Below are 27,560 nucleotides of genomic sequence, written 5' to 3' on the forward strand. Positions count from 1 at the left end.
AAATTACACTAGCTCGCTCCATTATAAGTATTACTCATGTAAAATAATGAGCATTTTCTAAAACTTCAGTAGCAGTTAGTTTTTGCATTTCTACCAAATAGAAGGCACAGGTTTTCAAGAAAACTGTGAATAGCATGATCATTACGGAATTTTGGATACATGTGCGTCTGCCATGCATATGTTTATGGAAGAACCTTTTCATATATGGATGCTAGAGAGCAAATTGTTACATTTTTTACTCAATAATTGTGAAGCTGCTTCTTAGTCATTATTTATTCATCTCACTTACAAATCTCAATTTCTTCATGCCAGTAATGCAACATACCAGATGTTTTACAAAAGTGACTCTGATATTGTCATAGAGAGAGAAATATAAATCTTTGTTAGTATAGGATTAAGAAGACTTTCTAAGTGTAACTTAGAAGAATAGACTTGCTGGCTACGTCCATATTAGTAAATAAAATTAATCAAGAGTGACTCTTCAGACATCAAGCCAGCTGCTTTGGCAGAACACAGCTCATCTATCTTGTTAGCCAGAATGGTGTGGCCGTGTCCAAACTGCCTGCTGGGAAAAAACCCAGGCCTATGACATTCTGCAGATTGTGCCCAGCTATTTACCAGGGGAGAATACTAGCTGGCCCACACCAAGTTTTACCAGATTCCATGCAGATGAAGTAATGGTATATATAATCATGAACAAGGGCTCAGGCCTTTCCTCTTGAAATTTTTTTTATTTATTATCAGCTGGAGTATTTCATCTTTTACTCTGAATGTGCAGAAAGAGCTGCCAAGCCAACTCTGAATAATCAGCCTGTGGTGTTGTGCTCTTTTCTTATTGGGATTTTGATTCTAGTTGTAATATCTATGTGGTTTGTCAGATGCTAAATTCCAATGCATGGACCTAGTCTATGACTTTACAAGATTTAATTCTGTGAAAGTCATATTTTTGAGACTTAATTTGTTTGACCATAATGAAAATTTGTGAGTGCCTATTTTAAACCTTTCTTTCTGTGCTCACAGAAAGATCTTAAAACATCAGAGAAACATATCTGTGTGCTGCTTTTCTGGCAGTTTTGATTTTTTCTGATACAGAAAGTCCATCTTTGTTTCAATACCAGATACTGAGAAATCCTAGTTCTTGAGAAGGTATGTTGTATAGTTTCATGTACAACAGTACAAATAGAAGAGTGATACTAATTACACTAGAAAGAACACAGAATTCTTGACTTCATGTAGTTACATCATCTTCTGTCCTGGGAAGATGACTGAGACTGAACGCTCATTCAAAATCCTTGTCCCAGAGTCAAATGTATAATCTTGCTTTTGATTTCAGTGGCTTCAAGCTGTTTTCACAGATATGTTAGAATTGTAACCATTTTCATTATATCAAAAAGAGAGGGAGAAGGGAGATTCTAGATAACTCTGGAAATGATGAAATAGTGTTATTAGCAGAACAATTTAAAGAAACGTTTTCTCTCCAAGAAAATGGACAGAAAATGCACTTTTGAAAGCAGAAAACATATCAGATAAAATTTCTCCTTACCTGTTTCAAAATGTGCTGTGTCATATAGGAGTCATGTCAGCTGCATGACTGTAGGAATATAGAAATACCCTAAATTATTGTAATACTTCAAGAGATACCTCAGAAAATGAGTGTAGTGGGCCTATTGCTAGCAGTACAATCTCCAAAGCTTTGTATTTTCTGTAGAAATCATTTTTCTGTTTCTGTAACAATTTGATATTAACACTTGATGAAGAGGACTCTGTGGCTGAAGCACTCTATAGACAGATAGGAACAACCTCACGCTCGCAGGCCCTTGTCCTCATGGGGGACTTCAACCACCCTGATATCTGTTGGAGGGACGGTACAGCCCGGCACAATCAATCCAGGAGGTTCCTCGATTGTGTGGAAGACAATTTCCTTCTGCAAGTAATAGACGAGCTGACAAGGAGAGGTGCCATGCTTGACCTCGTGCTCACCAACAGGAAAGGGCTGGTTGGAAATGTGACACTCCAGGGCAGCCTTGGTTTTAGTGATCATGAGATGGTTGAGTTCGAGAACCTCAGGACAGTGAGAAGAGCGTGCAGCAAGTTCACTGCCCTGGACTTCCAGAGAGCAGACTTTGGCCTCTTCAGGAACCTGCTTAGTAAGGTTCCAAGGGATATAGCACTAGAGGGCAGAGGGGCCCAAGGCTGTTGGTTGTTATTCAAGGATCAACTGCTACAAGCTCAGGAGTGTTGCATCCCAACTAGAAGGAAGTGCAGCAGGAAGGCCAGGAGGCCTCCTTGGATGGATAAGGAGCTGCTGAGGAAACTTTGAGAGGGAAAAAGAGGCTTATAAAAGGTGGAAGCAAGGACAAGTGGCCTGGGAAGAATACAGAGATGTAGTCCAGGAAGCTAGGGACCAGGTTAGGAAAGCTAAGGCCTAGTTAGAATTAAACTTGGCTAGGGATGTGAAAGGTAGCAAGAAGGGATTCTATAGTTACATTGCAAATAAAACACAGTCTAGGGACAATATGGGCCCTCTCCGGAAGCCATCGGGAGAGCTGGCTACCCTGGATTTGGAGAAAGCTGAGGTTCTTAAGGACTTTTTTGCTTCAGTCTTCACTAGCAAATGCTCTGACCACACCACCCAAGTCTTGAAAGACAGATGCAGGGACTGTGAGAATGAAGACCCCAGGCCCACTGTAGGAGAGGATCTGGTTCGAGACCATCTTACGAATCTGAACGCGCACAAGTCCATGGGACCTGATGAAATCCATCCGTGGGTCCTGAAGGAGCTGGCGAATGAAGTTGCTAAGCCACTGGCCATCATATTTGAAAAATCATGTGAAGTTCCCGATGACTGGAAAAAGGGAAATATAACCCCCATTTTCAAGAAGGGGAAAATGAATGACCCGGGGAATTACAGACCAGTCAGTCTCACCTCTGTGCCTGGCAAAATCTTGGGGCAGATTCCCTTGGAAGGAATGCTAAGGCACATGAAAAACAAGGAGGTGATTGGTGACAGCCAGCATGGTTTCACTAAAGGGAAATCCTGCCTGACCAATTTGGTGGCCTTCTATAATGGGGCTATGGAACTGATGGACAGGGCAGAGCAGTAGACGTCATCTACCTGGACTTGTGCAAAGCATTGGACACTGTCCCACATGACATCCTTGTTTCTAAATTGGAGAGACATCAATTTGATAGATGGACCACTCAGTGGATAAAGAACTGGCTGGATGGCTGCATGAAAAGAGTTGTGGTCAATGGCTCGATGTCTGGCTGGAGATCAGTAACGAGTGGTGTCCCTCAGGGATCGGTGTGGGGACCGGTCTTGTTCAACGTCTTTGTTGGTGACATGGACAGTGAGATTGAGTGCACCCTCAGCAAGTTTGCTGATGACACCAAGCTGTGTGGTTCGGTTGATATGCTGGAGGGAATGGATGCTATCCAGAGGGACCTCGATGAACTTGTGAGGTGGGCAGATGCCAGCCTTATGAAGTTTAACCATGCCAAGTGCAAGGTCCTACACCTGGGTCGGAGCAATCCCAGGCACAGCTACAGGTTGGGCAGAGAAGAGATTCAGAGCAGCCCTGCAGAGAAGGACTTGGGGGTGTCGGTTGATGAGAAACTTAACATGAGCTGGCTTCATTGTGCGCTCGCAGCCCAGAAAGCTGTATCCTGGGCTGCATCAAAAGAAGCGTGACCAGCAGGTTGAAGGAGGTGATCCTGCCCCTCTACTCTGCTCTGTTTCTGCAGGGCTTTTTATAGAAAGACCATTTCTTTCTTTTCCAGAGCTCCAAACTGCTGAATTCCTTTAGCCTCCGACACAATAGCATTATGCTTTTGGGTAATGGTAGAGCTCTGAGAGGTCAGAGGCACCTTGTAAATTAACTTAATCTTGCTCAAGTCCAAACCACTTTGGCATTAATTGAAAGAGCAAGTATGAGCCTGTCTGCAAAGTACTTTTATCTATAAACTGCACCTACACTTGTTATACTGCAAAGTATGACTTGCACAGTAAAATGTGCTCAAGTAGTGATTACACTCCTGATACAGAATGTAAAATGCTGATGGGGAAAAGCTATGCAAGTGTTTAAGTCTTTCTTTAATATTTGCTGCTTTTGAAAATTTCTTGTTCACTCAGAATGTCATTGGAGAAGTTTATGAATCCAGATATTTGTCAGACTCTTATCCCCCATTATGCAGTTTCAGAAAAAAAAATAGTATTATTATGGTAGTACAATAAACACATGATTTCTTTTTAATTAATCCTTGCTAGTGTTCAGATTATGACTTATGCCAAAGAATATCAGGACAAAGACAACACCCTGATTCAGGGCAGGTGTATCAGAGGAACCAGTGGGATCCTGACGTTATAGAAAAGCATAAGAAAAAGAAAGGTCAGCAGGAAGAAGATAATGAACCAGAAGAAGACAAAGAGCTGGAAGAAGAACAGGTAAATATTGCTAACATCTAAACAGTGCAAAGTATTATAACGTACTCTTGACAAAGCAGAACAATTTTCATAGAATCATAGAATGGTTAGGGTTAGAAGGGACCATAAAGCTCATCTAGTTCCAACCCACCTGCCATGGGCAGGGACATCTGCCACTAGACCAGGTTTCTCAAAGTCCCATCAACCTGGCCTTGAACACTGCCAGGCATGGGGCAGCCACAACTTCTCTGGGCAACCCGTTCCAGTGCCTCAGCACCCTCATAGTGAAGAAACTTCTCCTCAACTTTAACCTTAATTCAGTTTCTGTTCTGCTTTAAGAGATGTGGCATAGTGCTTAAGTGGTAGGTTTAAATGAGAGCAAATGGTGATTATTGTACAGCTTAACCTGGATTCAATCTCTAACTCAGAAGGCACTGAACTTTTTCTTTCCATAAGTTAAAGGGGTGTATAAGGAGAAGTATGACTCCGTATTGCCTGTTTCTTGGTCTAAGCAAAAAAAAAAAAGAGTTTTAAGATTTTGTTTATTGTAGCAAGTTTTACTAGTATTCACAGGATAGTAGCTTGTTTTCTGATTTAGATGTTAGACTACTACACATGGATTCTCTTTGCCTTTTTTTTTTTCTTTTCAGTAAGGTATTAATATTGAATTCAGGTTGAATTGTTCTGATTTACAATACTGGCCAGAGACTTACCACTGCAAGTTCTAGTCACACTCCTCTGAATTTGCAGAAACTACACTTCATCAGGACAGGATCGCAGTCAGCAATCACTGGACTAATACTCATTGCAATACACTGGGAAGCTACTTTATTTACCTTTGAATAAAGACAAAAGTTAGTTTAGATATTATTTCTGTATCTTTAAATATTTAACTTTCATTCTGCAGACTGAAGAAGATCCACTTAAGAAGTCAGAATTTTTGCATCAGTTAGTGCAGAGGCCTGAAGATTTTCTTGAAAATGCAGAGAAAAGAGTTGGAAAGTATAAGGATATCATGCTTCATCCTTTAGAAGTAAGAAAAAGCAAAATAATGTGATTATACATAACAAAATATTTTTTAAAATGTTTTCAATGGTTTTCATTGTTGGTTGTTTTTTCTTTAGTTTGAGATTTATGGTATGGATATGGGCACAAGGCATGTTAGAACATACTCCCAAGTTCTGAAATTCATACTGAAATCAGTGATACAAAGTTGTCATCTGTGGGTGTTGTTTCTACTCTGGAGTCGAGACAAATTAATCCACTTTGAGTTCTAAAAGTGGAATTGTACCTGCCACCACAGATGCTTCCTAAATCAAGGAAGTGAAGTATTTGAAAAACCCAATGTATCACCATTACTGGAGTCCATTCTAGAATGGAGACTTATAAGAAATCTGCTCTTTCATCCATTGACTTCCACTCCAATAGATTTCCTTCCTCACCTGCTCCATTGCCTGCAGATCTATATACACATCAATTAGCCCATCAGTTTGCTTTATCACCTATTTTATTTCTGCAGCTGTGATATTGCTTTTTAATTTCCTTGGGTTCATGAAAATTGGATTTACTATATATCTTTCCTCTCCCCCTGCAAAAGACAAACCCCAGACCAGGTCCAAAAGCAATAATTTGTTTTCTTTCCCCCTCGCTTTTTTTTTTTTTTCCTTCTGGTACAAACAAATGCAAAAGCCTCATGTTTGCTGCATACATGACAATTATTGTTTATTTATCCCCATCAATTTCGCTATGGATTAGATAACTCTATAGATAAAATCATATAAAACTGGTACTATGTTCTTTGCTAGCATAACAAACTTGTTACTGCTGCAAAGGGAAAAGCAAAGAGTTGTTATCGTTTATCATTACACAATCTCACATGGATTTCTCATAAGTGAACTAATGGAAAGTTGTTTAAATTAACTGACTTTACATTGTACACCAAACTGCAGCACTTTCAACGTGTTTCACTAGTTGGTAGGTGTTACTTAGACTCATTAATGAGAAATGTATTAGTGAATATACTTAGTTGTCCACTAGTACATTTGAAGAACATAGGAGTCTATCATTGGCTCAGGTAGAGATTGAGATGATGAAAGTGGAGAAAAAAAAAAAAAGGTAACAAGATGTGCAGCTTGCCCTGAACTGGGGTAGGTACTTTGTTTTCTTGATAAATTGTTAGGATGAAATTGAGGAGAAATAAGTGTGAAATACTACAGTTAGGAGAAAACCTAATGAACAACTGCAACATGTGAAATAACTAGTTGAAAACTGAGTCAATAAATGTGATCCTATTGTATGAAAGCAAGTATTATGGATGTACCAATAAGACCATTGTATGTAAGATAAACACAAACTATTATCTTCTCTGTAGAAGAGTAATAGAAAGAAGTAATTAGTGATCTATTTCTACCAAATATATGACAAATAGTTTAATTTATAGTATAAAAGACTTAGACTAGATGCAGGGAAATAAACTCTGGCTGTAAGTGTAGTAAAGAACCAGAACAGATTGCCTGTAAGTCAAGTTGTAAAGTTGTAAAGTCACCTTCATTAAGCTTTTTCACGGCTGGGGTCAGGCCAACAGGAAATGGAGTAAATGTTCTCAATCCTCTGTCAGAGACATTAACAATTGACATGGGATGTCTATTTTAGTCTAATATCTTATTTACTCATGGGAAAATTGAAAATAAGAAAAATCAAAGGTATTGCTCAGATTTTATAGAAATTGTGCATCAGGACCAAAATTAAAACATTGGTCTCATTGCTGGTATTTCCAAGAGATCTGTTAATTGACACTACCACCATTTTCCAGAAGAGACTTGGGGCAGTTAGACAATTAGAAGTTGAATTCATACACATACACCTGGGGGTCCTAGTGGATGGCAGGATGACCATGAGCCAACACTGTGCCCTTGTGGCCAAGAAGGCCAATGGCATCCTGGGGTGTATTAGAAGGGGGGTGGTCAGTAGGTCGAGAGAGGTCCTCCTTCCCCTCTACTCTGCCCTGGTGAGACCGCATCTGGAATATTGTGTCCAGTTCTGGGCCCCTCAGTTCAAGAAGGACAGGGACCTGCTGGAGAGAGTCCAGCGCAGGGCAACTAAGATGATTAAGGGAGTGGAGCATCTCCCTTATGAGGAAAGGCTGAGGGAGCTGGGTCTCTATAGTTTGGAGAAGAGGAGACTGAGGGGTGACCTTATTAGTGTATATAAATCCCCCTTTATATGGGGGAGTGTCACGAGGATGGAGCCAGGCTCTTCTCAGTGGCAAACAATGATAGGACAAGGGGTAATGGGTACAAACTGGAACACAAGAGGTTCCACTTCAACTTGAGAAGAAACTTCTTCTCAGTGAGGGTGACAGAACACTGGAACAGGCTGCCCAGGGGGGTTGTGGAGTCTCCTTCTCTGGAGACATTCAAGACCTGCCTGGACACATTCCTGTGTAACCTTATCTAGGTGTTCCTGCTCCAGCAGGGGGATTGGACTAGATGATCTTTTGAGGTTCCTTCCAATCTCTAACATACTGTGATACTGTGATACTGGGATACAAAATGTTATTGTGTCTTGACTCTTTGTAGCTGTCTTGCATTTGAGCTAGGATATCTGATTTGTTTTCTGAGCCCATTGTAACTCCAATTTTTTAATTCTCTCTGTATTTACACATCACCAAATAAAAGTTTCTCTTTAGAAGGTTTGATAAGTAATCAGTATGACTTATCAAACGACTTAAGACTTATACCAAAAATCTTGGTTTTGCTGAGTTCACAGGAGTCCAGCTTTTGATATGTATAGGAACAGAATGAGCTTTAATGTCATTATCTTGTTAACTATACTGATTTGATGAGTATGTCTTTGTTCTTAAACAGGACTTGATGGCTGAACAGGATTGTGAGCATCTTATTGAAGTGGATGGAAATCAGCAACCAGATGATCTCTTAGTAGTAAGCTTTAATATCCTTTATTAAGGTGTTGTGTAACCTTTATTGAGGTTACACAAAATTTTAAATTGTGTATAAAACTCATTTAATTGCTATTGGAAAACATGACCTCTGAAATACTTGCTTTTGTTGCTTTATTAAAACAATAATAAGATTCACTGCATTGCCCCAGGCTTACATATATGTTACATGAGACTATTTTCAGGCAGGCTACAAACTCTTTTATATTGTATCCATTTGTTTTTTGCACTTTATTTTGTGTATTAGTGTAGCATATTATTAAGATGAGGAATCAAGATATTTTCATTATATTTACAGAAATGGCTTATTTTGTGCTGGTGTCTAAAATAATGACAGGATTTTTATTAGATTTTATATTGGTTTACAATGTAATAGAAAACACTTAATTCTTTTAATAATTCTGGGTGTTTGTGTCTAGCTTTTTAGGTCATAACATAGCAATTCATTCTCCCTCTTAAAAAAATACAATGCTAAAATTTGAATATCAATAATCTCTTCTGATTCAGAAATAAGAATTGCTTCAAATCAGAACTTGAAGTATGGAGCTGGAAATGAAGCGAGAGATTAGCTTTGACAATACAGGAAGTGAGCTGCTTCTGCAGTTTCCCCACTGTTGTTTGAAACAAATTGAACAAAATTGTTAGAACAATTATAATTCTGTATATATCATTTCAATTTGTGCTAAACTTTACTACGAAGAGTGGTCCTATGGGGAGAAAAAAACAACCACCAACAAAACAAACAAACAAACGAACAAAACAAAGCAAACAAAAAAAAAAGCACCAAAAAAAACCAAACACCCACACTAATTTTGTTGAGTCGGAACAGAAAATTTCCTCATTTATGATCTGTTTGTGAACATGACAACAGAAAATCTATACTGAAAGGCTATCAGGTTGTGTAATGATTCCAAACATTTTACCTATAAGTAAGGCAAAGACCTATTATGAGACTAGTCCAAACATCGCAAAATTTGCTTTTTATTGTAAGAATACTTGCATTCAATCAAGATTACATTCAGGAAATACTTAAATTTAATATCATCTGATTCTCATTGTCAGACATCTGGTTTAAGTATCTTTTTAAATAAATTACTCAAAGTTGTATTACTTCCAAGTGTGCATAATCTGATCTCCTAAAGAGACTTTTCTCCTTTTCTGATTGAAGCTCATCTGAATACTTACAGTGCTGTTTGGGAAAGAACCCTTCACAGCCTATTCCTTTAGAAGGCTTGCTATTCACAGCCTAACTAGGAGACAAAGGCCGTGTGTGATTCAGTGTTTTGCACAGCCTGTATCTACCAAATAAAATTCAGCTCAATAACTAGCATGACTCCAAGCTAGAAACTGGGCCTTAGCGTATAGGTAGCCATTATATAGATGATAAGTTGCAATTTAAAAAATACTTTGGTGGTCCTTTTGGATCACAAAAGCAGTTTTGACTGGGACTAAGTCAAGAGTTATTTTCTTTTCAGTCAGTGGCAGTTCAACTTCAGTCTCTGGGTGTTCGAACTGGAGCACCTATAACCAGACTTCAAAGTAATCAAGAAGAAACGCTGGAGGGACTGGAAAATGTAAGTGGGCTTTTCTAAAATGTGATTGGCTGTAATAACCACAAAAATATTTTTTTTCTTTTCTGCTGTAAGCTTATATTACAAAATCTCTGTTTCACAGCAACCAGTTTGTTTTACTATGCAATAAGGGCATTTTTTGAGCTTTGATTTTCCAGAAATGTGAATTTAAGCTAATTCTGGGACTGAAATCCACTTAAAGAGTATGAAAAGAAAATAGTCTGGCATTTAAAAAAAAAAAAAGTTATATATAATAAGATTTTGAGCAAAATATTTGTTTTAGCAATAGAGGAAGAATTATTTCCTTCCAAGAAAATAAAGAAACTTTAGCCAAAAGATTACAATCTCAGCAGCTGACTTCTGCTTGCTCTTTTCCTGAATGAGAAACAGCATGCTAATACAAATTTAGCAACATATAATTAATTAGAAACATGACTAGTTAGTGCTGAATTTTTCTGAATCATGACAATTATAATTTGTCCTTCCAAATAAAAGTAAAAAACTAGATCTTTGCATAATGTTTTCACCTATATTCACTTGCAGTCATCTTTCCTATTTCTTAAACAAAATTCTGCATGTATAAATGGTACTGTAACAGGGAGACCTCACTATACATTTTCAGAGAAACACCCCTCCTTTCACTTTTCTGTTTTCTCAGTACCTGACAAAACTCACAAGTGAAAGACTTTATGTGTCAGAGGTCATCTGTATTTATTTGTTAGTCTGTGTGTTTGTGCTAATCTGTATGTAAATTTTAGCATCCACAGTATTTGAGGCAAGGAGTTCTGCAGCTTAAGTGGACATTATATACAGTATTGTTTCCCTTTGTGTTGACCCTGCCACCTTTTAGATCAATGTCCTCTAGTTGTTGATACACAAAAGCCAGTAAGTAGTTTTGTTCTCTGTATCTGCTCTGTAATAACTCATAATTTCAGATTTCTGTCTGTTCTTACATAACTGTTTTGTTCCTGGACCAAAGAGTTCCAGTCTACTTAATCTTATTTATTCTCACATGAAAGTATTTTTGTGTGATTGATCAGTCACATTATCTTTTTTTTTAAGCTTGTCCTATTCTACTGTGTACTTTTTGAGATGAGGGTAGCACAATACACATAGCAATAAAGATGAGGGCAGGATTTATACAATTGAAAAATTAAACCATTATCTTCTGTCTTTGCTAATTATTCCTAACATTCAAGTTGGTTTTCTGACTGCTTTTGGGCATTGACCAAATGCTGTCATGAAAGTATGTTTTACAATTCCAAGATCTATTCCTGAGTAGTGACAGTAAATGACAACTCATCATTTTCTGTGTAAACCTGCTATTTTCATGCCCAGCTTCCTAGATTCTGGAGGCCCGTTTGCAGTTTTTCACAGCTAGCATCTGTCTGTACTATTCTGAATAATTTGGAGTCATCATAAATTTTAGGATTCACTCACTATTCATATTCTGTAGAGGTCTATTAAACTTGTTCCTATCACATGACATTTTTGTGTGCCTAAAAGAGATATTTTGACCTTGCTATTCCCCTCACAGGCGGTAGTTCTTTCTTCATCTCATTTAAAAGAAATCTTGGCCATTTTCTGTCATCTTCAATAAGTGGCTGATTTGTACCTCTTTATCATTTTTAAATTCTGAAAATAGTAAATGAAGCCTGGAGGAACTATTTTAGGTACTATGTTTATTAAATAAACTTGAAAAACTAAATTGTTTCTCCTTAAAATTGTCCTGTAATTCTTATCTATGTGATTTTTTTAAAAAATATACCAAGAAGCGTGGTTTTCTATTCAGGTTTGCTTGTTTTCCAACAAAATATTTCAAAAAACGGGAAGAACATGGCATATGTAGCTTCAGACAAAAATTGTATATGCTGTTCTTGCTGTTTTAATAAACAGGGTGAACTTTTCCGGGTTCTGTCGTCTTACCGACTAATAGCACACAGATATCGATGGCGTAGAAGCAGGTGGGGGAAAGCATGTCCTGTGGCTCTAAAGAAAGGTGATATTGTAATGGGAAATCCAGACTTAGCTGTCAGGTTAGTGGAATTTCTCACTTTTTATATTTATTTCTATTTTATAAGATAACTGTCTATGTCCGTTAGCTTCTCTTCTGTTTTAAGTTTTCTAGGTAAAATGTACATACTGTCATCCCTAGCAGCATTGAGAGCATTTATGTCAAATCCACGGCCTTACCTGTTACCACCAATGCCACTTCCTCCTTGTAAAGTACTAGTATTTGGTCCTCCATTCTCTGGAAGAACAACTATTTGTAACCTAATTGCACACAAATACAAAGGAAAGGTAGGTTTTTAAATGTGTTGTGTAACAAGGGTATCAGCTGAGGCTTGGAAAACAGTTAAGCCCATTCTTATTCTTGTTGTGTTATTAACATACACATTGCAAACATGCATTATAGAGGAAATACACTATTTTAGTGAAACTCATTTATATAAAAGTAGCTAAATTTCAAAAATATTCTTATTTGCTCTCTGTGTAAGACAAGTATTTGTATCAGGTTTTTATATAACAAATACTACATTCTTAGCATATTACCATGAATAATTTTTGCATCTAAGATACCGAAATGTAAATGCAAATTAGAAAATATTTTTTGCACAAAAAACCCCCCTGCACTTGAATGATATGTATTTTTTCCTGAAATTTGCACAGCTTTTCCAAACTCATGTCTTTGTATAGAAGTTATATCTGATGCTACATTTCCCTTCTGTGATATTTTTTCTTCTTCAAATAATTTCACTAGGTTCTTGATATGGCCAAACTCATTCAACCCCATCTGGAAAAAGCAAAAGAAGAAAACTTGGACCAGGTGCGAAGGGATACAATAGAAAAAGCTATAACAGCAGTGAAAAACAAGAAGGAAGAACAGTCAACAGAATCAGGTGAATAAGGTGTTCCATGGTCTTTGAAGCTATCTTATTTGCTTTAGGTTATTTAACTGAAGCAATTGCTGTCAGTTCGACTTAGAAATTATTATAGAAGTTGTTACGGTTGCTGTGCATTAAATATGAACTAAACGTACATGCAGTGAAGGGGACAGCTAAGTAAAATTCAGTATTTTTGATATTATATGTAAATCCTCAGAAGCTGAAAACCACGCAAATGTAAGAAAGAGTTTTCTGAGCTCTTTTTCAAAGAAGAAATTGCTTCCGACTGATAATGGTTTAAAACTTTCCATTTGAATGACTTTCTAACAAGTTAAATCTCTGCAAAATTGAAATTTTCTTCAAGAAAACACCTTGTCAGCTAGCCTGATGTCAACCCACAGCGTACATATTTTCCACTTTGGAGTAGCCTGCCAAGTATGCTGTCTCAGATGGCACATTCACGAGACTCTCCAGCTCTGGTCACATTTAGACTTTGTAAGCTGCCCAGGTTTTTGCAGCTTGATGAATTCAGAAAATATTTTCGAAAGGTGAAAATAACATATTCTTTTTACATATTTTAAACAAAATTTAGATGTTCTTTTTTTCAGAAAAGTTAATGGGTTTGGTTGTTTTTTTAAAAAAATTATTTATTTTTAAATAAAAATTTTCCACTGAATTGGAATTGCATTTCCAGTTAACTCTAGCTACGGTTCCAGTGGACAGTCAAGCCATTTGCCTTATTCAGCTAGCAAGGAATCACCGTATTTGACTTACTCATGTATAGATACATACTTAACAAGAAGTCTGTATATTCTTTTGGTGCTGCAAAACACAGAAGTTGACAGTGATACAAAAAATGTTGGCATTGCAGTAAGAATAGTGGTGAACTATCACACCAGAATAAAAATCATTAAACAGTTTCCTATTCCAGATTCCTGCCTATGTAAATACTTTTCAGGATAGTATGTGAAATCAAATTAGGATTAATAAGAATTTGATCCTAATTAATAACCTTGGTGAGCTCAAACTATTTTATTGCAAAACAGAACTACAAACAGATGAAGAATGTAAATTATCACACAAAGGAGGAAAGCTTCAGAAGAGGAAATTAAATATTTTTGGAAGTTTGAATCTAGATCTTATTATCCCAGAAAGTATTTCCTATTCTTAATGAAATTATTTAGTTAATTACCTAGTAAATTCTACCTTTTGAGAAAATCACTAAAAATTGTGCAAAAGACAATATATCATTATAATTAGTTAAATGGCTTCCTGGCTGTACTGAGTGATCTCAAGTCCAATTGGGCCCTAAGCAGTGAGGCTATGAAACTCCACTGAAGTCTGCAGAGTTTCTGTCTATTGTCAGAGTAGGTCGGGAGGTTGAAGGAGTTGGTGCTTAAGACTCAATATCCATGTCATGCAGTTAGACCTGACCAGAGGAAATAAGTATTTCAGAATTCTGTGAATTTTTAACTTTAAAAAAATCTGCATTGTTAGGAATGGCAGAGATAACTGCTGACCACCCAGAAGTTCAAGCGATGGTAGAAGCCACAACAAGTGCATCAGTATCTGAAGTTACCTTGCCACCTGAAATATATGCTGAAGTATTGGAGAGTGCTATTGCAGAGGTAAAGCTACAAGTACTACATGGCAAAGCACTTGTTTTCCAAGAGCAACCTGTAACATTATTGATATATGTTCTTAATTTTTCACAGTATCACAGTATGTTAGAGATTGGAAGGGACCTCAAAAGATCATCTAGTCCAATCCCCCTGCCAGAGCAGGAACACCTAGATAAGGTTACACAGGAATGTGTCCAGGCGGGTCTTGAATGTCTCCAGAGAAGGAGACTCCACAACCTCCCTGGGCAGCCTGTTCCAGTGTTCTGTCACCCTCACTGAGAAGAAGTTTCTTCTCAAGTTTAAGTGGAACCTCTTGGTTTCTTTCCATTTGAAAGATCAGTTTTGTTTGTATCACATAGTCTGAAAGCTTACACACAATTAAGGAGAGACTGAGCAAGATTGTGAAAGACAAATCTATGAGGACATATATCTATATAGAATCATAGAATAGTTAGGGTTGAAAAGGACCTTAAGACCATAATAGTTCCAACCCCCCTGCCATGGGCAGGGACACCTCACACTAAGCCATGCCACCCAAGGCTTTGTCCAACCTGGCCTTGAACACCGCCAAGGATGGAGCACTCACAACCTCCCTGGGCAACCCATTCCAGTGCCTCACCACCCTCAGTAAAGAATTTCTTCCTTAGATCCAATCTAAACTTCCCCTGTTTAAGTTTGAACCTGTTACCCCTTGTCCTGTCACTACAGTCCCTGATGAATAGTCCATCCTCAGCATCCCTATAGCCCCCCTTCAGATACTGGAAGGCTGCTATGAGGTCTCCACGTGGCCTTCTCTTTCCCAGGCTGAACAGCCCCAGCTTTCTCAGCCTGTCTTCATACGGGAGGTGCTCCAGTCCCCTGATCATCCTCGTGGCCCTCCTCTGGACTTGTTCCAACAGTTCCATGTCCTTTTTATGTTGAGGACACCAGAACTGTACACAAGATATATATATAAAAAATAATATATAATAATATAAATATACTAATATAAATGATATATAATAATATACATATTATAATAATAGATAATAATAATATATTTATACACACAAATTATTTCTGTTGTGCAAAGTACCTGGGCTACAAATTGTTAAAGCTTGAGAGAATTATCTGAGGGAAGTATCAGTGTATGCTCACCTTATTCTTATACTCTTAATAGTCACCACTAGAGAGCTCAATGCCAGATACAAGTGTTTGAAAAGAACTTTGTATGAATGTTTATCCAAGAATATTGAATTGTTTAAGATTTGTTCACTGCTGTGTGACTACTGAAAGTGGAATCTAAATTCTTTACAGGCAACCTTAAAAAATCACTGGCACATTTCTCTCTTTTTGTTTAAAATGTTTTTATTTCATTCAGACATACAAAGTTATAAATGTCTTACTTTTTATTGACCTGAAATGACAATAGGGAAAATCGTAATTTTTAGAAAATCATTTTGTATTGTGCAATCTTTTTGAACAGCTCACAGGCTATCTTAGTCTTTTTATGTTACTGACCTGACATTTTATAACAGCTAATCAAGAATAACAAAGGCAGGTTTCCTGGTGCTCCAGAAAAAGGAGGATGGGTAGTGGATAACTACCCTCTGTCAGCAGATCACTGGTCAGCTTTATCAGAAAAAGGACTTTTACCTGACACCGTTGTCTGTCTGAAGGATACAGAAAAAAACGGTTAGTAAATGCATGCTAATGGAACTTGATCTTTTCTTTTTTTTTCAGTGCTGATAGCTATATGTAAAGTGTTCCCTATCATGAGGTCAAAAAAAGTTGAGCAACTTTCTATCCAGACTGATACAATAGATTAGTACCTATGAAATTAGAAGAAGGGATTTTTTGTTTCAAGGTGGAAGAAAGGTTGGTACCGGGCATGAAAAGCTGTTAAAAGTTTTGCCTTTCAAATCATGTCTTAATGGATTTTGTCTGCTTGATTCATACCACACCACAAGTTCGTTGCTCTTTGGCAATGTTTGTCATTACCTGTTCAACCAAGTCCATTATCCAAAGGTCTTTCAGTAGTAGAAACTTCCCTTTCAATAAAGGAATGATAGGTCTACTCATACTTAGTTCGAGAAAGCTCAGTTACTGCCCGATTATTAGAATCAGTCCAGAGAGCTTTTCAAATCTGTGTCCCTGAATATAAAAATCAACCTGAGCAAATCAAGGTTACACAGTTTACTCAGAACAGATTTCTGACTAAAGCAAAACCAAAACCAAACCAACTTTTCAAAAGCATGTAATCTGATCAGCTAATGATCCTCACAACTCAGCTACAGTACCTGAACTTAGTCACATAGCCTTGTAAAATTTTGTTACACTTCAAACATCTTAATTAAAATTCTTCCACTGTGGCTGGAGCTCTTATACAGACTAAATACAGACTCAACATTTCTATGGGGAAGTTTTAGATTGTTTGACAGAAAATCTTTTTTGCTGCTTCTATCATTTAAGATCTCATCTCAGATACTTTCAGAAAGCACTTAAAAACCAACTGCATTACCATGCCTCATCTTTGCTTACCAGACATTTCAAGTATATTGAAATATTCATGAACCTGGTTTCTGGGACACAGTGCATTGCCCTTTCTTATAACCACAAGAATGCTTATGGATATTTCCTTGAATTATCTATTTTGTTTCATTTTGGGTTTGGTTTTTTTTTTTTTGGTTTTTTTTTTTTTTAGTTTGAGCAATTGTGATAACTTTTCATTTGATTCCCATTAATATCTGTCAAATAATAATGAAGTTGTGAGGTTTACATTTTCACAGCATTTTGAGTCATTACTTTTGTCCTGGGTTCAGCAGTAGCAGTCTTTTTTCTCCTTCTTAGTAGCTGGTGCAGTGCTGTGTTTTTGACTTTCAGCTTGGGAACAGTGCTGATAACACCAATGTTTTTAGTTGCTGCTCAGTAATGGTTAGTCTGACCAAGGACTTTGTGAGTCTCATGCTCTGCCAGGGAGGAGGGGAAGTCGGGAGGAAGCAGAGACAGGACACCTGACCCAAACTAGCCAAAGAGGCATTCCATACCACAGCACATCATGCCCACTATATAAACTGGAGGCAGTTACCCCGAAGGGTTAGATCAATGCTCGGGTCAGGCTGGGTATCAGTTGGCGGGTGGTGAGCGATTGTATTCTCTTCCCTTGTTATTTCCCTTATCATTATTATTACTGGTGGTAGCAGCAGTGGTTTTGTGTTATACGTTAGTTACTGGACTGTTCTTATCTCAACCTGTGGGAGTTACATTCTTTCAATTCTCCTCCCCATTCTTCTGGGAGGGGGGAGAGGAATGGTGGGGAGTGAGCAAGCGGCTGCATGGTTCTGAATTACTGGCTGGGCTTAAACCACGATGTGTAGGATAATAGAATAGTTAGGGTTGGAAAGGACCTTAAGATCATCTAGTTCTAACACCCCTGCCATGGGTAGAGACACACTAAACCAAGTCACCCAAGACTCCATCCAGCCTGGCCTTGAACGCTGCCAGGGATGGAGCATTCACAACTTTGGGCAACCCATTCCAGTGTCTCACCACCCTCTCAGTAAAGAACTTCTTCCTTATATCTAACCTGAACTTCCCCTGTTTAAGTTTGAACCCATTACCCCTTGTCATTTCACTCAGTCCCTGATGAAAAGCCCCTCTCCAGCATCCCTGTAGGCCCCCTTCAGATACTGGAAGGCTGCTATGAGGTCTCCACGTGGCCTTCTCTTCTCCAGGCTGAACAGCCCCAACTTTCTCAGCCTGTCTTCATACGGGAGGTGCTCCAGTCCCCTGATAATCCTTGTAGCCCTTCTCTGGACTTGTTCCAGCAGCTCCATGTCCTCCTTATGTTGAGGACACCAGAACTGTACACAATACTCCAAGTAGGGTCTCATGAGAGCAGAGCAGAAGGGCAGGATCACCTCCTTCGTCCTGCTGGTCAAACTCCTTTTGATGCAGCCCAGGATATAGTTGGCTTTCTGGGCTGCAAGCGCACACTGTTTGTATACATTCTTTATATTTTTATTTTAATGCTTTTAATTTTTTCCTCCTAGTTTTCTTCATATGCATGCAAACAAAATATATGACAGAGTAATGCTTGATATTTGGAAATATAAGATAAATCCTTTCAGTGCTGTCTGTCCTTATAGCTTTCATCATAACCTTCCCATATCCTAGAGTCAGTTTATTAGGTGCTTGAAATTGAAATCAAAGCTCTTAAATCTTAGAAAACAAGAGTATAATAAGAATTAAGTGGTATATATGCATTTTCTTGGCTTTAGAAAGCTGTCTATCATTTATTAAATAATTTTCCTAACTCAAATAACTTTAATTTTATACAGATGCATAAAACTCAATATTGTTGTATACTTGTATTGCAGGAGTCTGTATAATACGCAGAACATACTCAGCAAATAGGGATGAAATTAATCCTAAGATTTTGAAAAGACTAACTGATGAAGCACTACAAAAGAAAACAGAAGAAGAAGAAAGGTAAACTATTCCAAATATCTGAACATATAAAATGAGGACAAGAGAATTCTAGCCTTACTTTGTGTTAAACTTATCAGTGCATTTATCAACATAAATCTTGTAAAACAGTACACTAAGATTAGTTATGATGTACAGGGAATAAGGCAATATGTGTCAATTTTGAGGAATATCTCATTTAGATCAGTAAAGATGGTGGCTGAAAATTCTCTTGCTAAATGCCTTTCATTACTCCAGCCTTTTGATGTAATGAGACAATAGCATTTTAGATTATAAAATATATTTGAATTTTATTTTTTACAACCCAAATTATATTTCAGTTCCCAACATTATTTTTCCACATCTTTACATTTAATGTATCTGCAACTTGTTTCAGCAGTATTTATGTTAGTCTTAAGAAGAATATCTTTTACTTACAGAAGAGAAATGCAAGAAAAACCGTTATCAGAGGAAGAACAATCTCTAGGGGCTGCTGAGGAGAAAGGTAAAAGTGTGTATAATTTTACTTCTATTTAATCTAATTATGTATTTCAAATCATTTAGCAATTTGGTTTTTATGCAGATTTTACAGTTTTGATTTCCTTTTCACCTTCAGCATCTAGAACAAATTACGTCATATTACTATCTTTGTTTCCTACACTGATTCAGGTATTCATTTCTATGTATCATTCTTAATCAATGTTACAGAATAGAGATGTGTAGTAAATCAGCCAGCACCGTTGTGCTTTTCAATAAATTCGAAGGGCAGGACTCTATATCTCCTCTTTCTAAGTGGGTTATTACCTGTATTGAAACTTCCTACTCATGTAAAAATCTGTATCTGCTCACAAGTTAGAAAACGTTAGAACTTACCAGTAGCTGATAAGAAAATCACAAAACTCTGAATTTCTGGTTTTGCTCCAAGAAACTCAGCCTGAAGCAATGGAAAGGAATGAAAATTATTTCAGGACTGGCTGTCTTAACTTGCAAGAATTGCTGAATCTAGTAACAACATATGTTATGAATTACTGAATCCAGAAGCTCAGTAGAGGTGAGGCTGCTGAAGCTCCATGTACCTAGTACCATGCAGTAATGAGTCTGAGCATATCTTCCTATTTCAGCTTTCATTCTCTTCTTAATATTATTCATGCTTGTTCCTTCCAATCTACTTTGATCCGTCTTTCTCCCTCCCTTTGGTGCTTTTCAGAAATGCCTCATGATATTGTAAGACTCCCACAATCCCAAACTGCTTTTCTTGGCATCTCCTAATGAATGACTTACCCTGTAGGGAGTAATCACCCTTAACCAGGGAAAGCCTCTCTAGTTGACTCATCTCAGTAGATCTCACCCCCAGACAATGCCTTCATCATCATCATTTAATGGCCTCAAGGTTATGATTGTTCTGATTAGATTCCTAGGGTATCCCCACCTGTCATTATGCTTCCCCTCCTTTGTGCTTACGGAGCCTTTAATTACATAACCTAACAACATAAAAAAATAACAGAATTATGTGTATTATATGAGGTTTCCCCTCTAATAACAGTATTAATAAAATAGTTGGGTAAAGAGTTTCTTACTTTGCTTCTTTCTGTATTGACAAAAACACATATTATTTTTGTTTAGCCACTCTTTATTTCCTGTAAAGATCCTACTTTTATATCAGATTTGTGCTATACTTTGTTTCCAGCAATGAAAATATAGTTGTCCTGGGCAGGATTGAGTAATCTGTGAGGCATGAGATTTTGGGGGCAGGTCAACTGTCACAAATAGGCTGAATTTTTGAACCTCAGAAAATTCTGTCAGTTCGCTCCAGGTTTAGAACCTCAACAGTCAAAATTAAGTTTCAGGGTTGTACTTTCCTTTTTGTGTTCTTCAAACACAGCTTATTTTCTTAGAAGAATGTTGCTGTCTAATTTAGATCTGCTGTCAAGATGAAATACTGTGCGCAACTATCTGTCTCTATATTAAGAATAGAGACTGTATAGTTTTTTCTTCCTCTGCTATGGGATTTCAAGTTTTCTCCAGCATAGCCTAAATTATCACCTGAGGCCCGGAGCTGAAATTAAAAATTGAAGGGCATGAATTCCCATTTTCTTTCTTCTTTTTTTTTTTTTTTTTCCTCTCAGTAGTGGGGCCCTAAACTGCCATTACTGTCTTCCTTTCAAACATGACATACTGGCTTCTGTAGAAAAATATCATGGCTAAGCTTAAGTTGTGTATTGCCAGTCTGTCTCACATACACTTCCTTTCATTATCCAGGCTGATGTTTATTTTACCTATATATAAAAAGGCCTAAGTCATAAATGTGGTATAAGTTAGACTGAATTTAATAAATGCTTATAATTTTTAATTAGGTAACATTTAATCTACTCCCTGAAAAAAAAACAACACCAAAAACCAACCTCTATCTTTGTAGGGTTTTTTTAAATTGCATATACATTTTCTAAAAAAAAAAAAAATCGTTATTATTTTTCATTGTTGCTAATAAAACATGTAAATATTCTCCAAAGTGAACGAGTTCTAAAATATTAAATAGAAAGGGTTGTACACAGATACTCTATTATCTCTGTTTCAAACAACAAAGTTCATCCTGGTTTTGAACATCTAACTCATTTTGATATGAGTACATCAAAACAATTATTAACGAGAGAAGTAATATCATATACACAGTCGTGCTCTTAACACGTGCTAAGTCCTTGTTCAGAGAAAATCATGTTTTCTTACGCCTACAACTGATTTCAGTAATCAAATACTGACTCACCAAAACACTTTAGTCATACTGCTCTTAGCCTGACAACAGTTTTATTTCACATGTGCCATCAGCACATTTGACTGCAGCTTTTCTCCCATGTGACATATCTTTACAAAAATATAAATGAATGCTATGTTCACAGTTTTGGGAGCTTTTATATAGCAGTTATGATATAAAAATGAAAACTCAGAATAATAACTCCAGAGCCCAAATCATGGTCTTTTGATGTGTCATGTGTCATATAATACAGGAATCACAGAATTGTTAGGGTTGGAAGGGACCTCTGTAAATCATCTACTCCAAACTTCCTGCCAAGGCAGGGTCTGTTCTAGTCTATATAAATAAATGTGCATTTCAATAATTGCAATTTTTGCAACATCAGTGGGACATTGAAGTAGCTGGGATTGCTTCAGGACTGAACATAACCAAATTTATAATAGCATTTGTACGTAAAAGGAAAAAGTGGTTCCAGTAATGAGGTACTTACACGTGTCTTAATGAGAGTGAAAGTAAATGGTGAAGGAGACTGGGTGAATTTAACGAATGTATTTGAGTAGGAAGCTAAGTTCAGTGCCGAAAATGTCTACTGAAGGTACTCGAAACAATTGTATTTGGTAACTCTCGCTTGCAGTGTCTAGCTGAATATTATAGCCACATATCTTTTTCCATGTCCCTTCACACAATTATTCTGAGGTTAAATTATTTTCAGGAATTTCTTACTGTATGTAAACATTTTTGCAGCAGCTTTGTGTGTGTATGGATTTGTTTGTGCTAGGAGACAGCTATATGACTTCATGAAAATATGTTTCAGGCATTATAGAGAGTTATACAACTTTAGGTAGATCTGTGATTTCACTGCAATCTGGCTGTAGTAAAACCTGGCATATTTACTTCTTGACACATTTCAGCAATAAAATATCCCATGAAATTGATCTTGTCCATTAAAGCAAATAGTTGTCATGGTTTAAGACTTTATTTTCTGTACTTTATTTATCAGTCCTGCTTTTCTGCCAGAGATTACCCCTTTCTTATAGCAAACCCAACTGGAGTACATTTGCCTACACCTCAGTAGCTCAGGGTGTGTGTTAGTACAAACCCATCTTCACTGATGTCTCTTCTGCTACTCTTGCTCTTTGGGCAGAAGCTCTTGCAAGAAGTAATGGGTGCTGGAGCTGATGATTTCCACTGTCGCCTCCCATGCTTGTGTTTCACAGATTTTAATATCAATGTTTGCTATAAACACTTTAATATTGATATCCCCACCCCCTTTCTCATATTACAGATGGTGGAGGGTTGAATCCATACCTATCTCTTGAGCTCGTATGTTCTTTCTTTTTTATTTTTATCATTGTGTTAAATGCAGTAAGATATTTTAAACAAAAAAAAGAAATTTTTGACAAATTGGCAAAATGAAAAATAAAAATTAAACCTGCACATGTTGGGACATTTCCTTTTTAGGCTTGAAGGGTGATGTTTTTTGGAATCAATTGGAATTATAACATTGACCAGGCAATTGATGTGTGTTCAGTCCTGCAGCTCTGAATATATTTTCTTTGTTTTTCTTGGTTGGTTTCAATCCTGATTTGTGGTTTGTGGTTTTTTCCTCCTCTAACTGGAGGCTTTTCATTGAGAGGGTTTGAACAAGGACAGTTTATTAATCTACAAACAAGGGATCAAAAACTCATACCACAAACTTCACATCAAGCTGTAGTGATATTAACTTCACAGTTTGTTCAGTTTTTGAGCAAAGTTGCATGATCTTCAAAACCGTTTTCTGCCCTCCTTTGTAAGCCAGATATGACAATTACATTCTAATGCCTGTGATCACAGCATTTTAGGCAGCAAAATTTCAAAACTTAAACCAGAAAGGTTATGGACAACTTTCTCAATTAGATCCCAAATACTTTCACTTCTTAAATTCTTTTAGTCTCTCATTCAGATAAATAAAGGCTAAGAGATATTGGTTTAGTACAGCTATGCATTCCTTTGCAGAAGAAAAGAACAAAACCCTATGATCAGAGCCATCAGCTGTAATATCATTCCTTTACCCTAACTTTTTTATTTTAAAGGAGTTTATAATGAAATAGTCAGATTCAAGTTATTTAAAGACTTACAAATGCAATTTAACATGCAGTGCATGTTGTTGTTTCATGTTAAAAATAATGCACCAGGTATTTGCACTTTGAAAAAAAAACAACAAAATCCCACTATTGCATCTACTGCCTAAATACCAAATTAATAAACGTCTACAGAGATCTAAGGAAATAACAAAGTGAGAATTGCTGAAATTTCAGGTTGACATAACCTCTTCAGAAATCCATGAGCACTCTCCACAGGATGAAGTGATAAGTGAAGGAAATCAGAAGAGACAAAAGACTTTAAAAAGTCAGTGTCATGGGCTTTGTAGAAGGTAGAAAAAAAGTAGAAAGAAGAAAATACCAGGAAAAAATGGTGTGTGTGTGTGCGGGAAATAATCATATTGCAGTATTCACAAATACCTACATGTGGTTTTTACAAATGTCTGTCCTACAGACCATTTCTAAATTTATATTATACCTACATTAATCGGAAATTTATAGTCCATTCCCTGTGGCAAAGGATCTTGGGAAAAATGGGAATGAATGAATTTTAACTTTGGATGTAAATGATTATGTCCTGTATTTTCCTTAGTCATCCATAGTCCTGCTAACAGCTTGCTAGATTTCACAAGGGGTCATGCATACTTCTTTTTGGTGTAAGGCAAAATTGTGCAGCACATCTCACTCCATAAAACCATAAGCTAATGAGAAGACAAACAAAATCCTTTAGTAGCATTCTCTCAGAAAATATTTTTAAGGCAATTCATCTTTAATGGAGACTGGTTTAGTTTTTAAAATATGCATTTTAGCTTTTATCTACTAGAATGTTTAGAATATATTAAAGTCCAGAAGATAAATAAATCCAACATAAAACATTTTATTTTAAATTGCAGATTGTTAAATATACACATTTTTATGCATTAGAAAGAGTCAATTTCATCTGTAAACTGAACTTTTTTTATTTCCCCAAACACCATAAATCAGCACACACTATATAAGTTTATAATATTTTATATAAGCTAAAATTTTTTTGGCAGCATTTAAAAATATGTAATGAAAAGTCTGTAGAAAAAAACTACATGGTCTGTTTCAAAAAAACAAATGAAAATATGTTCATAATGAAATATGTATCAGTTCCAAGGAATGGAAGTGTCACTGTTATCCTACATTTTGCCTTTCTGTTTATTTTGATAGCTAAGCTCTAATGAAGAAGACATGCTGCCTTCTTGTCTTTCTGTTTCAGCTTTGGCAGGGTTTGAGAGGGGAGGAAAAGAAGGATTTTTTCATCTTTTTTGTTGCTGAATATGGACTGAGGGCAGAACAAGTCATATCTAATACTAGCAGAACACTCAAAAAAAAGATATTAAAGCCTTTCATTCCCCAGAAACTCACAGAATGTGGGGGCAGAAAGCCTTTGAGGATTGTTTGTCTCTATGGTAACTATGCTCGATAATGGCAAAGAAGACACAGAGCAAAATAATATGAGAGACTGCAATATAGGCATTCCCTTTGAAAGCTCCAGATTGAGGGCTGGAGAGGATTGTTTCTATAAACTCTGTGATAAGGAAAAGAAATTACAAACAACATTGTTAGATCGAGCACCAGTGCCTCTGAAGGAAACTTGTTTGCATTTGTAGATCCTTTTATTTTTAAATCATTACTGTCTTTTCAAGTATTTTTCTTGACTATATTTCTTATTTCTTTGAAAATATCATCTCACCGTAAATCGCCTCTGCAAGGAGAATTATTATAATTTGCATCTAGTGGCAAAGGTACAGCTGCCTTACTTACTTACTTAAAAATATTTTCAGTATCTTTAGTCCCTGAGACCCAGTTTGAAACAAATCAAATGCCAGAGAGGCAACATTTTTGTCATAATAAGGCTCAATACCTGAATCAAAACCAAATAAAATTTGAGTTGTCTGTTTTTTTTGGTTGTTCCTTTTCCCTAAGAATGTAATCCTTTTCTCTTTTGCTACTTCACCCCCTTTCCAGCGGAAAGTTTCTCCAGTTCCCTTAGGCCTGTATAATCTATTTAGAAGCTCCATAAGTATGCAATAATGCAAAAATGATTGTAAGTATGCAATAATGCTGCCGGGTACATTTCCTTAAACAAGAAAAGTAGTATGTTGTAATTTTGTGTCTAGAGAATCAGAGCTGGAACACATGCTAGTCCACCATTTACTAAATATGGACTGTCAGGAGAGATGTAACATGAATTGCGTGTCTGAGATTAGGTTCATATGGGAAGCACTCTATTGAATGCATTCATTATCATGTTCAATATTCTGTCTCAGACAATGTCATATATTCATTTAAATCCATTATTCTGTCTGTATATTTCCAAAGTTCCATGACTCAGAACTGAGAGTTTTTAAAGGGCAGGATTATAAAAGACAGCCTGGCTAGACACAGACAGCATGTGTTACCATCTTGCATACATTATTGTTTTGAACAGGGCTGTGGTTCGCAAGGCAGTGCATGTGATATTTACAGTGTGAATGTGCCAGTGATAGCACGTGCAAAAAAAAAAAAGCAGCTCACGTAATCTGGTTATTAATGTATCCTTTGCTTATTTTCTTAAAATCTGTATTCCTAATGGAACCATCATTTCATAACACATTAGAACTGCACGAATTTAAGCAGGTTTTACCTGGCTACATCTCTGCCTCATTTGGAATACATCACTACTGAATATAATGTACTTAATTGTACCATTTAGACAACATGTTTTAATGGACATAAAAAGGAAGGTATTTTCATGTTCCTATTTAGAATCATGGCAAGAGACAGAACTGTCATTGCATGGGAAAACTAATATGATATATAGAATGAATGTATAATTTAGTAAAATGCAAATATTAATAAACATTTTCAAGAAAAAAATAATTTATAATTCAAGATCAGACTACTTGAAATTTTCAAGGTGTTTCTGCTTAATGATATGCAATTTTGCACTTCTGGTTTATGTTTAGACTAATAATCATTCAAATAGAAAGAAGGTTAGCCACTAAGGTGTGAGTCTAATAGTTGTGTTATTCAAATCTGTAAAAAAAAGAAGAAGGAAAATGCATTAAGTATTCTTTGTTATAAAAGATCACAAAAATACTTGAGAAAATGCTTAGGAGCAGGGCAGCCCTGGCACTGGGCACTCGGCACCTGAGACAAGGGTGTGCTGAGGCCAGGCTGGGATGGCAGCCCATGGGTGGGCCCAGCTCAGCAGAGCCTGTAGCCAGGCAGGGCTGTGGGGTGCTGGAGACCATTCCTGATGCAGCATTGCTGGGGCAGGAGCTGATGGCCCTGGGGGCTGACATGGGGTCCTCGGCTGTGGGTGGGTAAGGGGGAGCCCCAGGGACCTGAGCAGTGACAGCCATGCCCAGGGGCATCTTGAGGTCCCTAAGCCAGCATATCAGTTGCCATAGAAGGCCTGATTTATTTCAAATCTCAGTTTATCACATACATAGTAGAGATAAGTGGGGGTATTGAGAGAATAAAAGTTTCTGCCTCATAAGTAGAATAATAAAATTCTTAAGTACACTTAAATATCTAGTAATTTCCTGTATTTCTAGAGGACTACACATTAAGACCCAGACTCAAAAGGAGATGTAGACATTTCAGTGCCCAAAACTGCTATGCTAACTTTAAAGTGCCTGGCTTCATATACGGGATTAAGAGTTGTAGAAATAGGCACAGCAAGTAGCAAACTAGCAAAGGGCCAACCTTAGTGAGCCGTGAAGGAATGTTAAGAGGAGGGCATGTATTTGAAACCCTGCACATTTCTAAATTTGGCCAAGGGCAAGAGAACTCTAGGTCTTTGGCAATTAA

The 27,560-nt window shown here is 37.0% G+C and overlaps 1 protein-coding gene across 1 annotated transcript in view; it reads left to right on the forward strand.

The window, feature by feature from the left end:
* The window catches only part of AK9 (adenylate kinase 9), a gene marked incomplete at its 3' end in the record, with an annotated part of 75,213 nt that overhangs the window by 11,921 nt on the left and 35,732 nt on the right, over positions 1-27,560 (forward strand). The window contains exons 6-16 of the mRNA XM_080615899.1: positions 4,268-4,444; positions 5,331-5,456; positions 8,290-8,364; positions 9,857-9,955; positions 11,849-11,988; positions 12,073-12,253; positions 12,714-12,852; positions 14,335-14,465; positions 15,977-16,133; positions 18,818-18,929; positions 19,346-19,416. Coding sequence (XP_080472025.1) covers positions 4,268-4,444; positions 5,331-5,456; positions 8,290-8,364; positions 9,857-9,955; positions 11,849-11,988; positions 12,073-12,253; positions 12,714-12,852; positions 14,335-14,465; positions 15,977-16,133; positions 18,818-18,929; positions 19,346-19,416 — 1,408 coding nt within the window. The remainder of the gene's footprint in view (positions 1-4,267; positions 4,445-5,330; positions 5,457-8,289; positions 8,365-9,856; positions 9,956-11,848; positions 11,989-12,072; positions 12,254-12,713; positions 12,853-14,334; positions 14,466-15,976; positions 16,134-18,817; positions 18,930-19,345; positions 19,417-27,560) is intronic.

This window comes from Psittacula echo (assembly GCF_963264785.1).
Source record: "Psittacula echo genome assembly, chromosome: 4".
Taxonomy (NCBI): Eukaryota; Metazoa; Chordata; class Aves; order Psittaciformes; family Psittacidae; genus Psittacula; species Psittacula echo.